The 14,845-nt window shown below is 51.4% G+C and overlaps 1 protein-coding gene across 1 annotated transcript in view; it reads left to right on the top strand.

Annotated features, from left to right (window-relative positions):
- Positions 1-14,845, top strand: part of CR1 (complement C3b/C4b receptor 1 (Knops blood group)) — an 89,457-nt gene that overhangs the window by 38,927 nt on the left and 35,685 nt on the right. The window contains exons 23-34 of the mRNA XM_075055942.1: positions 363-626; positions 762-947; positions 1,709-1,805; positions 2,541-2,623; positions 3,587-3,781; positions 4,210-4,392; positions 6,095-6,280; positions 6,417-6,510; positions 6,879-6,964; positions 7,620-8,051; positions 13,691-13,873; positions 14,570-14,752. Coding sequence (XP_074912043.1) covers positions 363-626; positions 762-947; positions 1,709-1,805; positions 2,541-2,623; positions 3,587-3,781; positions 4,210-4,392; positions 6,095-6,280; positions 6,417-6,510; positions 6,879-6,964; positions 7,620-8,051; positions 13,691-13,873; positions 14,570-14,752 — 2,172 coding nt within the window. The remainder of the gene's footprint in view (positions 1-362; positions 627-761; positions 948-1,708; positions 1,806-2,540; positions 2,624-3,586; positions 3,782-4,209; positions 4,393-6,094; positions 6,281-6,416; positions 6,511-6,878; positions 6,965-7,619; positions 8,052-13,690; positions 13,874-14,569; positions 14,753-14,845) is intronic.

Genomic DNA, 14,845 nt, shown 5'->3' with positions numbered 1-14,845 from the left:
GGACCAAGGGCAAGGGCGCAGGGGTGGGCCGCCCGAGAACAAGCATCCCCTCCCAGGGCAGGCACTCCCGTGCTTTTACAGCATGGCTTAGGATCAGTCATGCAGATGGCGTGGCGGGTTACTCATCTCTCCGGGAAAACCTTTCCGTGGCACCGGCCGGGGGGGGAGGGAGGCCGTCAGGGGAAAAAAAAAACAAAAACGGGAAAGGGAGCTGCCCCCAGCGGCAGCCGCCCCGCCTCTGCTCCGCCGCGGCTGTTAAGCGGCATCGCTTCGTACGCGGTAAAGAAAAAAGCGGCCGCGCCGTGGGAGCCACCGCGCCCGCGGAGCTCGGCGGAGCTGAAGCCCCCGTTGACCCTCCACAGCCGGAAAAATCCTAATAATCCTAATCCTCCTCCTCCGCCCCCGGCTCGTCCCTCGGGCTGCGATACGAGGATACGGAACTCTCGGCCCGGCCCCTGGCCGCCCCGGAAAGGGCCGTATTCGGCGCTGCGCACCGCCTCCGCCCGGCCGGCACCGGGAGCGGCACTTGGCACCGGGAACGGCACCGGGAACGGCACCGGGACCGGGACCGGGCATGGAGGTGCGCTGGCTCTGCGCGATGCTGCTGGTGCTGCCCGGCGCTTGGGGTAAGCGGGACCGCGGTGGGGAGAGGGGCTGCGTGGGGCTGGGGTTGCGTGGGGAAGGGCTAAAGCGAGCTCTAGCTCCCCCCCCCCCCCCCGCTACACTTTTCCCCCCGCCATCATCTCCCCCCCTGCCCGCAGGTGACTGCGAGCAGCCGCCGAGGTTTGTCTTTGCGGAGCCCCCCCAGCCCCTGCAGGAGTCCTACGCCGTGGGGACCAAGCTGAGATACACGTGTCGCCCGGGGTACACGGTGGCCATGGGCAAGTCCCTCCTGGTCATCTGCCTCCCCAACTCCACCTGGATGGCGACCCCCGACTTCTGCATCGGTGGGTTCCCCCCCCCCCCCCCCCCCCGTGCGGGCTCCTGGGATCCGGAGGGGGGGGTGGGGGGTGGTCGGGGGGGGTGCATCCCCTGCTGTAGCCCAGAGCCCACTCGCGGCTCAGCACAGTTGAGAAGGATGGAAGGATGCTCCCCGGGTTACTGGTTTTGGGGGCAGTGGGGAACAAGCACGCGCCCTGCGTGCCTGCCCGGGGTTGCCCTTCCCACGTAGAAACGCTAATCTCTGGGAGATGATCTCTGCCCTTTTTAATGACTTTACCATCTCGTGATGCAGTGTAAATGCTATAATACATCCGCACAGAAACAACGTACGGTGTGGAAAAGGCTGTGGGAGCCTGTTGTCCCCGTGGTAATGCACCTGTACTGGCCCTAGGGTGGTCGGTGGGTCCCTCCCCGTCCCCTTCTCCTTCACGCTGTTTCCTTTCCTATGGACCAAGACATCTGCCCCGAGCCCGCTGGGGTCTTTATGAGTTGCCTTTCTCAGTAAGCGTATAAACCTTGGCTTTTGTTATTTGTCCTTAGCTCTATTTGTGCTCTTATTTCCTTTTTATTTGTGTTTTAACTTTCAGTTCCACAGAAGTTGATGTGGATCTTTTATCTTTTCTGAAATTGCTGGTACTTGCTCATGAGGGAAGTCAGGTGCCCGATAAGTGGTCAATTAGTCTGTAATGACACTGAACAGCGCTGTCACCTGCATTTGACGATCCTGCTATAAAATAAAGCTAATGCCGATCACTTGCCCTTCCAGGGAAGTCTTGCAGTCCACCGGATATCATGAATGGCAACTTTGACTACACGACCAACCTCCAGTTTGGGGCGACAATAACCTACACCTGTAACACTGGGTAAGCGTTGACCCAGGCTCCTGGTAAGTCGATGGAGCCGAGGCTGGGAGACAGCACCCGTGGGAGACTCGGAGGCTTTTAATAGCTGGGGGCTGTTGTCTTGGCAAGCACAGGCACAGCGGGAGATGTTCGGAGCGGGGAGCCGTGGGAGTCAGGCTCTCTCCTGCTCTTGCTGTCAAAACATTCTCTTCTGGGCATGAGAGAGTGGTCTTTGCAGATTGCTTTTCAGTTGCTTTGCAAAGAATTTTGTTCCTTTCCTGTTGACACTCATTAGTAATTCAGTGTTTGCCGAAGTGCAATGGGTCCGGCTGTCCACGTCTGAGCTAAGGGGTCTCAGGAACAGAGGGCTGCGGTGTCCTGGGGATGCTGGCAGCAGGGCAAGAGGGAAAGAGAGTGGTTCAGGTACGTCAGTGACACCTAGCTCTGCTCAGAAAATAAGTTGCTGTTTGGATCTACCACTGCACAGCACAGGCCTGAACAGACTCAGGGTAGGGATGCTGTCTTGCCCATGGTCCTGTGAGCTTGTATCCACCCACTGCAAGTATTAAGTTTCCTTTAACTGCATCATATATTGCATTTCTTTAGGTATTGAGAAAATTGTATTTTATAGGAGGGCTAGCTGTTTTTCCCCTGGGGTTCAGCTCCTCCAGAGAATACCATTAGAAACTGTACAACTTTCTGAATTTCCCAAGTTTTCTTCACTTTTTTCAGAGACTCAACCTTTTCTTTTCTTAGGTACCGCTTAGTTGGGAAGCCATCTGCGCAATGTGTACTTACAGGCAATGAAGTTGCTTGGGATCATGTTCCATACTGTGCCCGTAAGCAGATCTTAAATGTTTTGTGTACATCTCTTCCTAAAAAAGATTGTATCACTATATATCTGTTAGTTTGGGGAATGGCAGGTGGATACTGTCTTTTTGGCACCTAATGCAAATTACATTAGCCTTTAATGAGACTGACTGCTTACCCTTCCTCCAGACAAACACTCTCGGTGGAGCTGGGAATGAAAATTAAATACTAAGGGGGATCTGTGGGTGTTGGCAGCAGCTTTGTAGTCAGATCTGTGAGAAGAGCAGCTCCCAGGGCTGTTTGTTGGTATTGCCCAGCACAGGCACACAGCAAGCTTTCTGCCAAGCTGGTGCGGACGCTGCATCACTCCTGTTGTGTTTTCCGTCAGGCAACTGTTGCTGAATCGTTGATCGAGAGCTGTGCTTGACCGGGAGTGGGAAGCCTTCAGACATGATTGGACATCCAAAATCTCAAATTTCAAAGGGGAGATAAATGCCAAGAGTTTTGGTGGTGCTATTTGGGCCTTTTTAGCATCCTGTGGGATGGGCCTGACCATCAGCTGCTGATAGCTTAGGTGGTTTGCTGCTATAATAGGTATTCTGGCCTTATTCTTGTTACCACAACGAAGGTAGGAAATGCCATCAACAGTAGGTGAGGGTCCCAAACTGCTTAGTGAGACCATATTTATTGCCTCCAGAAGGCCTCTTCTGTAGCGTCTCCTCTTGGACAATAGATGCTGTTTTGCCGTTTTACCATTTATCCATTTAAAAAAAACCTGGAAAACATTCAGAATTTAAAGGCGCATTCAAGACTTTAGGTTGAGATGATTGCTTTAGGGTTGCTTCCCTGTTTTTTCTTCAATTTTTGTTTGTTTGTTTGTTTGGGTTGCTTTTTTTGGTTTGGTTTCGTTTGGTTTTTTTAAGTAGCTAGACCTCAGTTTTATGTTTGATGGAAATGTTCTTGTGTTTTCTTGCTGTTGCTTTCCCATGCAGCTATTTCCTGTTTACCACCTCCTGTAATCGAGAATGGGCAGCTCATCAATGAGAACACAGATTTCACCTTTGGCATGGGTGTAACCTACAGGTGTAACAACAACAGTTTTTCTCTTATTGGAGATGCCACGATTCACTGTATGACAAATGATAACCTCCAGGGAATATGGAGCGGTCCAGCCCCTGAATGCAAAGGTAAATGCTTTCTTTATCTCCTTATTCTTTTGACTTTGTTTCTTATCCTTCTCCAGATCCGTACTTTCCCGATGGGCTGCCAGTCATGAGAACGTTGATTTGAATCTAAAAGGATTCCCAGAAAGCTTAACACAGTGGTCTCCCAAGTCGTGGTCAGAGACAGGGCTTGGTTTAATGGATTCTTCAGCCCACAGAAAGCCTCCCTTTCCCTGCCCATGTCCAGGGCCTCCTGCAAATGAAAAATGAAGCTGTCACGTGTGCAGTTTCTTAATGACATCTCTGTTCACAGAGTACTTGCACCCCACTGGGGACCTTCCTCTCTCAAAGTGAAAGGACGGCAGCTCTCTTAGTAAGCTTCTCGCGTAATGCATCCGCAGGGCTTTTCCTTCTTGTAATAAATATTCTTATTGTCTTATCTTCACTTCCAGTGGTCGCATGTAAAAATCCAGAAGTGGAAAATGGGAGAAGGTTATCTGGCTTTGGCACTGCACACACGTATAAAAATACAGTTACCTTTGAGTGTAATCCTGGTCATTTATTGAATGGTAGTAGTGTAGTTACTTGTGAAGCAGACAGTACCTGGAAGCCACCTCTGCCAACATGTGACCCAAGTGAGTACAAACAAGTTTATTTCCTTGAGCAATTGCGATGAAGTAGGTCTAAGAGCTGTTGAGCAGATCAGCTTCTGAACCTTGTGCACTTGTAGCCATGCCCTTGCAGAGCATGCCAGTTTGTGTCCTCAGTGTGGCAGCCCAGGCCAGTTATATATTTAGACCTGAAGCTATTTTTTTATGAAGAGCAAATTATCCAAAAGTGCACTGAAAGGAGAGAGACCTGACAGGCTAGCTTCACCAGCTTCCAGACCTGTTGGGCATGTTTGGCTTCTGAGCTCAGCTGAATCGAGGTCCTGCAGGTTGGGTTGGTGTGGTAGGTTGACCCTGGCTGGTCGCCAGGTGCCCACCAAAGCCGTTCTATCACTCCCCCATCCTCAGCTGGACAGGGGAGAGAAAAATATAACAAAAAGCTTGCGGGTCGAGATAAGGACAGGAGAGATCATTCACTAATTACCGTCACGGGCAAAACAGACTCAATGTGGGAAAATTAACTCAATTTATTACAAATCAACCAGAGTAGAGTAATGAAAAATAAAACCAAATCTCAGAACACCTTCCCTCCACCCCTCCCTTCTTCCCGGGCACAAATTCACTCCTGGATTTCTCCACCAAGCCCCCCCAGCAGCACAGGGGGACAGGGATGGGGTTTATGGTCATCACACGTTATTTTCTGCCGCTTCACCTCCTCAGGGTGAGGGCTCATCACACTCTTCCCCCGCTCCAGCGTGGGGTCCCACCCACGGGAGACAGTCCTCCACGAACGTCTCCAACGTGGGCCATTCCCACGGGCTGCAGTTCTTCACGAACTGCTCCAGTGTGGGTCCTTTCCATGGTGTGCAGTCCTTCAGGAGCACACTGCTCCAGCGTGGGTCCCCCATGGGGTCACAAGTCCTGCCAGAAAACCTGCTCCATGGGCTCCTCTCTCCACAGATCCGCAGGTCCTGCCAGGAACCTGCTCCAGCGTGGGGTTCCCACGGGGTCACAGCCTCCTTCGGGAACCCACCTGCTCCGGCGTGGGGTCCTCCATGGGCTGCAGGTGGAGATCTGCTCCCCCGTGGACCTCCCTGGGCTGCAGGGGGACAGCCTGCCTCACCAGGGTCTTCCCCACGGGCTGCAGGGGAATCTCTGCTCCGGCGCCTGGAGCATCTCCTCCCCCTCCTTCTGCACTGACCTTGGTGTCCGCAGGGTTGTTTCTCTTACATGTTCTCACTCCTCTCTCCGGCGGCTGTTTCTCACTGTCCCAACTTTTTTTTCCTTCTTAAAAATGTTATCACAGAGGTGTTACCACTATCACTGATTGGCTCAGCCTTGGCCAGCGGCGGGTCCGTCTTAGAGCCGGCTGGTATGGGCTCTCTCTCTCTCGAACACAGGGGAAGCTTCCAGCAGCTTCTTACAGAAGCCACCCCTGTAACCCCCCCGCTACCAAAACCGTGCCACACAAAACCAATGCAGTTGGTGGTCACTGAAGGCGCATCTCTTGAGACAGAGATGCTACCCAGTCTCCATCTTTTCTCTGGTTAAGCAAACTGTGATATATGCTGCTGTTTGCTAAATGGGTTGTATGCAAACTGTATCGCAGAAGCTGATATTCAAACAGGTTAAAATGCTGTGTGCTCCAGAACATGCAGTTTGCTATCGTTATTGCAGACCTTTTGGGTGCTCTTCTGTAACTAACCTTGCTTTTGTCTCCAATCGTTAGTGTACTGTGGTCCTGCTCCACACTTCCTTTTTGCTGAGTTAACAACGGCTGTGGGTGACAGGTCCCCTGTTGGAACCAAGCTGAGGTATCAGTGTAAACCGGGTTATGCTGCAGCGAGTGGAAAGTCCTCTCTTGTCACTTGTCTGAGTGATACAACTTGGTCTGCAGACCCAGACTTCTGTATACGTGAGTATCTCCATTTCTCTCCTGTCCTGACTGACTGTGCGAGTTATCTGTACACGCTTGAGATGTTACTCTGAAATTTGGGTCATGCCCATCTCCGGGTTTGAAGTCATGCCTGTGCTGTTTTCTCTTCCTCTAGGACAGCAATGTACTCCTCCCACGATAGAGAACGGGGATGTGACTGCAAGCAGTTTCCTTTTTGAGTCAGTTGTGACATTCGCCTGTCATCCTGGGTGAGTGGATCACTGCTTAAAAGGGACCAACTCGGGGGTCACAAGACAGGGATCCCAGGCGGTAACATCCACCCCCCACCCCACCCCGGTTTCCCAGTGCAAGTTTCCAGTGAAACTGTATATTATATCTTCAGTGAGATAAGCAGGTGGCAACACACATGTGCTTGGTAATGCAGAGAACTGCTTCAGTTCGGCTTTCATTAGTGCCCTTGTTTAGTGGCTTTGATGTGGCCAGATCCTGTTGCATAGCAGGACAACTTCTGGTTAATAACTCGACTGCATGCAGTGGTGGGAAGGTGGGGCAAGGACCCTTTCTGGGTTGTCTTCTGGAAAGTCTGGAAAGTACTAACCTTCTTCTCTTTCTTTAGGTATGAATTAAAGGGGTCTCCGTCTGCCAAATGTGTGGTATCAGGAAATGGAGTTGATTGGGACACAGCACCTCCATACTGTGAAAGTAAGAGGGAAAAACCCTGCACAGAGCCATTAAGATAATAGTTGGAACTGCGCTGGTGTAGCTGCCTTGCTGACGGCCTTGGGCTGCTCTTACTTGTGCTTTCTTAATTCAGTCAGCTGTGAAATTCAGGATTTCAATCCTAACTCATGCTGTGAGGCCTTAGGCGTAATATTCTCGTACAATTCAGAGATTATGCTGACGAAGTGGAAGGAGCGAGGGGAGAGCAGAAATTATAGAAAAAAACAGTCACGGGAGGAAAGTTTTCTTTCTCTAGTTGCCAGGGAAAGATGAAGATAATTGGACGTTAGAACTCTCTCCACTCAATTTGGTATAATGCTGAAATTGGGTGTTATGAAGTCAGTGTATAGTGTTCTGTGAAGGTAGAAATGGCTGAAACATTTCTTCTAGCCTGATTAGGCACTTCAGCGCCTTATTTCATGGGGTGAGATCCTGAAGGCTATGTTGTGCAGTACATGCGGTACGTGTTGCGCTAACGTGCAGTAACTGAGGTCCAGTGCCACACAAGAAAGCTCAAAGTATTTTCAGTTGCTGCTAGATGCATGGTGTTTGGCTATGTCTCCTTCTCCCCATACACCTCTTCACCTTTTCAGTTAGGAGGAGCACTCAGACACTCTTGCTGATGTTCCTCCTGTAGGTCGGCTCCCACGCATTCTCTGCAAAGACCCCCCCACGATTGACAATGGGATGCACAATGGCACAAAGGGCACAGAATTTGTCTACGGCTCCGTTGTAGTTTATAAATGCAAGGATGGCTTCACCCTTGCTGGAGCGGCCTCTATTCACTGCAAAGCAGATCATCAATACCATGGAGTCTGGAGCGAGCCTACTCCTGAATGCAAAGCTGATGTTCCTCCTGTGGAACAGTTCCCTCACGTTTTCTGTGGAAAGCCACCTACCATTGACAATGGGATGCACAATGGCACAAAGGACACGGGCTTTGTCCGCGGCTCCACTGTAGCTTATAAATGCAATGATGGCTACAACCTTGTTGGAGCGGCCTTGCTTCAGTGTATGGCAGGAGATCAATACCAGGGAGTCTGGAGCAAGCCTGCTCCTGAATGCAGAGGTAACTGTCTCCTGTGTCTGTCTTGCTGGTTCCTCTCTGTCTTCAAAATACCTATTTTTTCCTTCCTCTGTGAATCCTCAAATCAGATAATTCTGCTAAAGGAGTAAGCCTTCGGTGCTTCCTGAAACAGCTTCAGTTAAAATCTTGTGCCAAAAGAGCATGATTACCTTGCAGCATGGACTCGCAGGCTAGTGGAAATGTATCCTGGTAAATACATCTGGGTTTTAATACGTAAATGTCTCTGGAGCTGGGCTGTGCAAGACTGAAGTTCTGTGTGTTGCTTGAATTATCTTCCACGTGCATTAGCTCTGATTTGAGATACTGCATGTCACATAGTCTGGTGAATTACTGTGCTGAATGGGTGCTGAGTTTCACATTTTGGCTCGCTTCCTTTCCAGGTGGAGCGAACATGATCATTGTTGGTAAGTAATACGTATTCCTGTACTGCACTCTTGCCTATCTTTGTGTGATTGTCTCCTGTGTGTTCGGCGTGAAGTAGGCTTAAAAGCCTTCTGCTCCAGGCTGTTGTCCTGTTTATACTGTTGTTGCTTTAAGATCATGCTGTGAAAAGGCGGGGTAAGGCAAAGGGGACCAGGGAGGGAAAAGATAGTTGAATATGTTTGGAGTGAAGACTGAAGCTTCTTATTTGTCTCTTGTAGGAATCTTCCCCCTCCTCCTGGCAATTCTCGTCATGAACGTCTAGATTAGGGAAGGGGCACGGTGGGAAGGCACCTGTAGACGTGTCGGACTTGATCACGCTGATCCCAGTGCTTTGCTTTTCCTTCCTGTGAAATTGGCCTTGAAGCAGCAACCAACAGACCTGGGCTGACAAAGCCCAGACGCTCTCTGCCGCTGCCCGGCAAGCACTCGCACTTTTGGCTGCAGCTGCGCCTCGCGTTGGACCCAGCAGCTCCTGCGCGGGACTGGGATGGGATGGATGGGATGGGAGGCTCTCCGCCGCCCAGCTGAGAATGCTCCTCAGAAATCAAGTGCAGTCATCCCCGTGTTAAGTCACAGTGATGCCAAAGAGCTTCACGCTGCAATAGAGTAGGCTCAAGAAAATCCTGAGCTCTGGGTAACTCCGCATGTTCAGTGTCTCAGCCCCACTGAGGGCATGTTGTGCCTGGTCCTGACCAGGATTTAGGGGTTTCTTAAGCATCCTGAGGTGGAAAGCACTGCCAAGAGGATTAATGGTGAATGTCTTCATGTGAGTGATACATACTTAAAGAAATTGTTTCATACAAATAGGAAGCGTAAGTTGGGTATTATCTGTGAGTACTGAAAGCATTGAAAATGTTCATATAAAAGCGCAGCTGTAGCCATTACTTCAAGGCAAGTCTGAATCATTCTGCAAATAGCAATCCTTACAGATCAGTAATTTCACCAGACAGAAAAAAATTTAAATGCCTTATTACAAAGAACTACTATTCTGACTCTTCCCGTGTGGACTAAAATTAGTTTTAAACTTCAGCTGAAGGTCTCTGCCCTGGTGCTCTCTTTGTGTCCCATCGAGGCTTTTCTGCAAGTAGCTGGTGGAAACACCCTTCCTGTCTCTGTGGTGACTTAACACTTCTTTTGAAGTGCCGAAGCTTTCGGTGGGCTGAAAGCCCCGTGAGGAACCGTGCCGGATGGGTGCTCAGGGGCAGTGGAGCTCATCCGCAGGCAGGTGGTGTCCGGGCCAAATGCAGAATTTGCAGGTGTCTTGGCAGATGCCACCAAACATCAGGAAGCTGCTGCATGTGAACCTTTTCACTTTCTGCCCAAACGCCACCTGCCTGGGGTGACTCCGATGCAGGGAATCGCTGTCTGAACTTGCACTTTAAAGGCTTTTTCAGGTGGTGCTGCGCACCCCGACCATGCTGGCTCCCACTGTGGGTCAGCTGGGTGCCAGCTCAGCCCCAGGACACCTCGGGGCTGCTGTGATGCTGGGGAGGAAGAGCAGGGTTTTGACTTCTTGCTCCACTTGCAGCAGGGCTGGTAGGCAGCTGCACAGGGCGACTGTTGCTCCGATGCTGCACCCAAAGTAGGCGCAGGTGCTCATCAAGCCAAAGCCTTAATTTACTCCTCCGTGGGGAACGGGACACAAAACCCCGCGTGTTTTGTGCCCTTTGTTTTCATCCTGTCTAACCTGACCTGGTTGATGGTTGTGTTGAGGACAGTTTGCGAGGGCGGATAGAGGTGAGGGAGGGAGCGTGCTGTCCCCAACTCGAGTCAGGCTTTGGCAGTGCCACGAGGACAGCTCAGATGACGGGACCTCACTCACCTTGTCTAAACCAAAGACACGGGCAAAAGTGCCCTTGATTTGTTTGGCTGACAGAAAGCCCACGTTGTGATGTTGGTGTCCCTTTCCAGTTTTAAGTGAGCCTTGCTAAATGATCACCTAATAAGCTAAAGAGGTAAGTAGCATCTCGTAAAATGAAGTAACAATTTGAAGGTTTCCTGGGAATCCTGTTTATAAGGGAAGCAAAACTGTGATGGGATTTAGACTTGTTAAGCCTGAATCCAGCTTGAGACACTAGGACTTCTAGCTGCTGGTAAAGCAAGATTTTGAGGTTTGGGGGTTTGTCTGATGCAGAGGTACATCACCTGTCTGTGAGTTTCTCATGATGCACAGTTGGGAATGGGAAGTATTCGAAATGTGCCTATCACATACTTTTTGTTTCTGCATTTTCATCAGTGCTTTCCTGTTAACAGGAACATGCATCTAATTAGAGGGAAAAACACACATAGCCATTTCCGTCAACATGTTAGTCTTGTTCCAGATAGACCCACAAAGTTCTCCCTTCCCAGCAGAGCACTGTCCTGTTCAGCTGTCACTGGGGTACCATGAGATGCTGTTTTCGGAAGCCAGTCTTGCAGAGCAAGCACTTGCAGATTGCCGGTTATTTTTATGTATCTCTTACTGTAAGCCATGTGAGTGACTAGATGAACAAAACACCAATGTAAAGCCTCATAGCTTAGTGTCGTGTTCCGTTCTGTTATTGTAGTTCCAGCACAATTGTTCCTACTGCATAGTCCAGAGTGGTTTTTCCAAATGATTTAACACATGATTTGGGGGTCAGCTTGAAATGATCTCCCTGCAACCAAATGGAAGGAACTGTGAATGCTGTGACATAGCTTACGGGTGTTGAAAAAGGCTTATCTACTGTGTTTGTAATTGAGTTGTACGTAATTTTGCTTTATAATCTGAGTGCAACTAAGCAAGTGCAATTCTGAAGAATAAATGTTGGATATGTAAATATTGGAAGCTCTTTGTCAATAAAAGCGATAAAAAGACTTGAGTAACGCACGTCTTGCTGCTTGTTTTAGGCTCAGAAAGCATCCTCCGCTATGTGAGGTGGGGAGCTGGAGGTTGCTGCAGCTGCTCCTACATCAAAAAGTCCTGTCTGGATTTTTATTCTTCCAGCCAGCGGCAAGGGATGATGCCAGCATGGATGAGTCCTGGAGCAGCCAGGGTCAGCTCAGGAGGATTCGGGTCCACAGCTGCAGGGCAGTGTGTGGGGCTGGGCCGGGGGCTGCGCATCCCGGTCCGAGCACCCATGGCCCCGAGGGACAGACGTGTCCCCAGCGGCCACTGGTCCCATGCATGCGGGAGGAGGGAATGGCCAGGAGGGCAGGCTGTACCCCTTCGGCTGGTTCGTGGGAAGGGCTGCCATCACCGCCAGAGCCCGGGCCACTTCCCCTAACCGAGGATGCTCTCCACGGAGGGCACAGTTCGGCTAACAGCACCTCTGTGCCTGCACCCCTCTTTCACAGATGCCCATGGGTCCCAGGGGTCCATCCTCCCCTGCCAAAAACAGCAGCAGAAGCAGCGTGTGGGACCTGCAGCCTCTCCGGGGGTGGTGGCTGTGCCCACCTTGCGCCGGGGAGCCCACGGGTTCCTGTCCCGCGGCCACGGGAAGCCCCACAGCTGCGGCTCCTTCCGCATGCGGGGGGTGGCGGGGGGAACTGGAGTGCCCATATCTTCCTGCAGGTCCCCGGGAGCCGCAGTCTGCGCTGGGGACCGGAGCATGGTGCTCGCCTTCGCCCTCCGCCTCCTCGGCAGCTCCGCTTTGCTCCTGGCCACCGTGGCTGCGGCTCGAGGTAAGGGAGACCGGCAGGTCTGCGGGTCTGGGGCCTTCATCCCGTGGCCTTCCTCTTCCTCATCGCTACTCTTCTCGCTGATCCTTTTGCTTTTCCCTATGGAGGCAGATAGGAGCCCTGTGCTGGTCCCAGGTGGACCCCGGCATGCCAGATCATGAGCATGAGAGAGCCTCTGAGCTCCTCCGCTAATGAAAAAGACCCTCTGGGATAGCACCAGGGCCACCTTGTGCCTTTCAGTGGGAAAAGGAGTTATAACCTCGCCGTGGGAGGCTATGGGGAGTCTTTCACAACCTGCCCAGCTTCTCGTAACAAGAGGCTTGACCTATGTGTTTAAACTGCTGAAGTAAAGCTGGTTATGAATACAACATCTTACAGCAGTGAGACGAGGAGCTTGTTGTAATTATAGATTGTGTTTGAGCTCTGGCGAGTTGAAACTTGCTGTGATAAATAGAAATGCGTTCGGATGAAGCAGGAGGGTAAAAAGGCAAACAAGCCTGTGCTGTTCGGCATGTTCGGTCTGAAAGCCCACAGGGGACGAAAGCCTGACAGGTAGCCCAAGGTGCCCTCTTGTTTGGGACAGGATAGCCAAAACATACAGAAACTCAGCTCCATCACTGCAGTATGGTTTTGTTTACTCCTTCCTGTCTTGTAAGCGTAGGTGCTGCGAGCTGGCTGCCCTGGCAAGGTTTGAGAAGTGTTTTGGTGCTGTATGGAGAATACTTCTACCTATATCCTCAATCATGTTAATTATTCACTGGCATCTTGAGAGACCAAAGGCTGACCCTCCTGCCTTAGCTAGCTGCTGTGACCCTTTACTCAGTAACCCAAAGGATATTACCAGTGAGAGGTGTTTCTTTTACCTTCTTTCTACATTCCCACATCAAATATTTGCCTAGTGAACAAAAAGCTACTTCCCTGTGGTTTTGGTTCTAAATGTCTGCCTGCCTGCCCGCCTCTCTGCATGCCTGCCTCTCCATCTCTCTCTCCAGCGGTTCAATGCAAATAACCCCCAGGTACCCCTGGAAGCCCACCAGCACATTCATGGGGGGGTGCTGTAAGGGGCAGCGCGGGTCCATTCCTGCACCGTCACGGTGGTCCTGTGGGCAGCGTGGTGCGGCAACCTCAGCCCACGCTGTGCATCCTCTGCCCAGCTCTCTCGTAAGGCCCCTGGTAGTACAGACCCCTGGACTGCACTCAGGTCGATCCTGGACGGTCCTGCCAATGTTTCCCCGGGTCAGATCGAACCCAGGGGATGTGCTTCCCAGCCCGTGGGTTAGAAGCATGCAAGAAGGCCGTGAAAGGCTTCTTGACCTCACCAGGTGATTGACATGAAACCCTGGACGCCCAGTTCTCGCCAGCTGAGGAAGCAGCGGGGTCCCCCAGCAGCGCAGGATGGAGTCCTGCAGCCCCAAGGGCACCCACTGCAGCCTCCACCGCGTCCCATTGCTCAGGGATCAACAGGCTGCGTGGACACCATCAACACAGCACCCATCGCAGGCAGGAACAGCTTGAGAGCTCTGTAGGTAAACAATGTTTTATTTCTGTCTCTTTTCCAGTTACCCAATGCCGGTTCCCACGTATCCAGCATGGGAAGAGAGTATCCGTTGCTCGCTATATCTACAGGATCGGGGACACCGTAAGCTTCGTGTGCAACACAGGGTACACCTTGCAGGGCTCCCGCACAAGCACGTGCCAAGCTGACTTCAGGTGGAACCCACCTCTGCCAGTGTGCAAAAAGGGCAAGTGTCCCAGCACGCGGTGATAGCCATGGGGGAAAGCTCCCTCTTGCATCCTCTCAAATTTGGTGGGAAAGCAAAGCTGGGATGCATCTGTCCTCCTCGCTTCTCTTCTCAAATGAAAGTGCTGCCAGCTTGGCTCTCAGAGAGACAGAAACGGCTCAGAAGAAATGAGTCGGGGTGGGACATGGGGACGGCTGCAGCCTGCCCTGTCTTGAGCTCTGAGAGGGATGGGGTGAAGTTAACCCTGGGGCTGAGCTCCAGTGTAGCAGGAGGCTGTAACCTCCCCGGCACAATCAGGAGCCGTAGGCCAGCCACAGGGATGACACTATCTGCTGCTCCTGGGGGATTTCTGTGACTTTGCTTGTGGTCAGGTGTAGGATGTCTTCATCTTCCTCCTGGATCAGGAAGTAATCATAAATTCTTGCTGCTCTTGCAGCTTCCACGTCAATGTGCATCTTCTGCCAAATCCCATGATGTGCCTGTGAGTTCTCCTGCTGGGACTCTCATTATTAGTAATAACTTCCTCTGGCTGCAATGCAATTGTCATCTAGTGCTCTTGTACTTTTTGTTAACTAATACATTGGAACAAAGACTGAGTAGAATTCCGGATCTTACCCTGATATTACACAAACAGTCCTAGTAGCATGCAAAAGGGCAAACAGCTGACCCACAGGGCAATTTCTTTTCCCTCTCCAGAGGTGACATGTCCTCGGGTACCAAACATTGCTAACGGGCTGCACAGCGGACAGTCCTTGACCAAGTTTTCCGTGGGAGTGACCGTGTACTACAGCTGCAAGGATGGCTACGCGCTGGTGGGGAACGTGTCCATCAACTGCACAGAGACCGGGGTGTGGAGCAGGCCCCTGCCCCGCTGCGAAGGTGGGTGGATGCTTCACTGCTCCGTGTGGGGCTGGCAGAAAGGATGCTGCATACTCTGATTGTAGGAACGGTGCAGACATGTTTACAGCAGTG

Source organism: Buteo buteo, chromosome 23 (genome assembly GCF_964188355.1).
Source record: "Buteo buteo chromosome 23, bButBut1.hap1.1, whole genome shotgun sequence".
Taxonomy (NCBI): domain Eukaryota; kingdom Metazoa; phylum Chordata; class Aves; order Accipitriformes; family Accipitridae; genus Buteo; species Buteo buteo.
The sequence above is the reverse complement of the archived record's forward strand: the minus strand, read 5'-3'. Positions and strand labels throughout refer to the sequence as shown.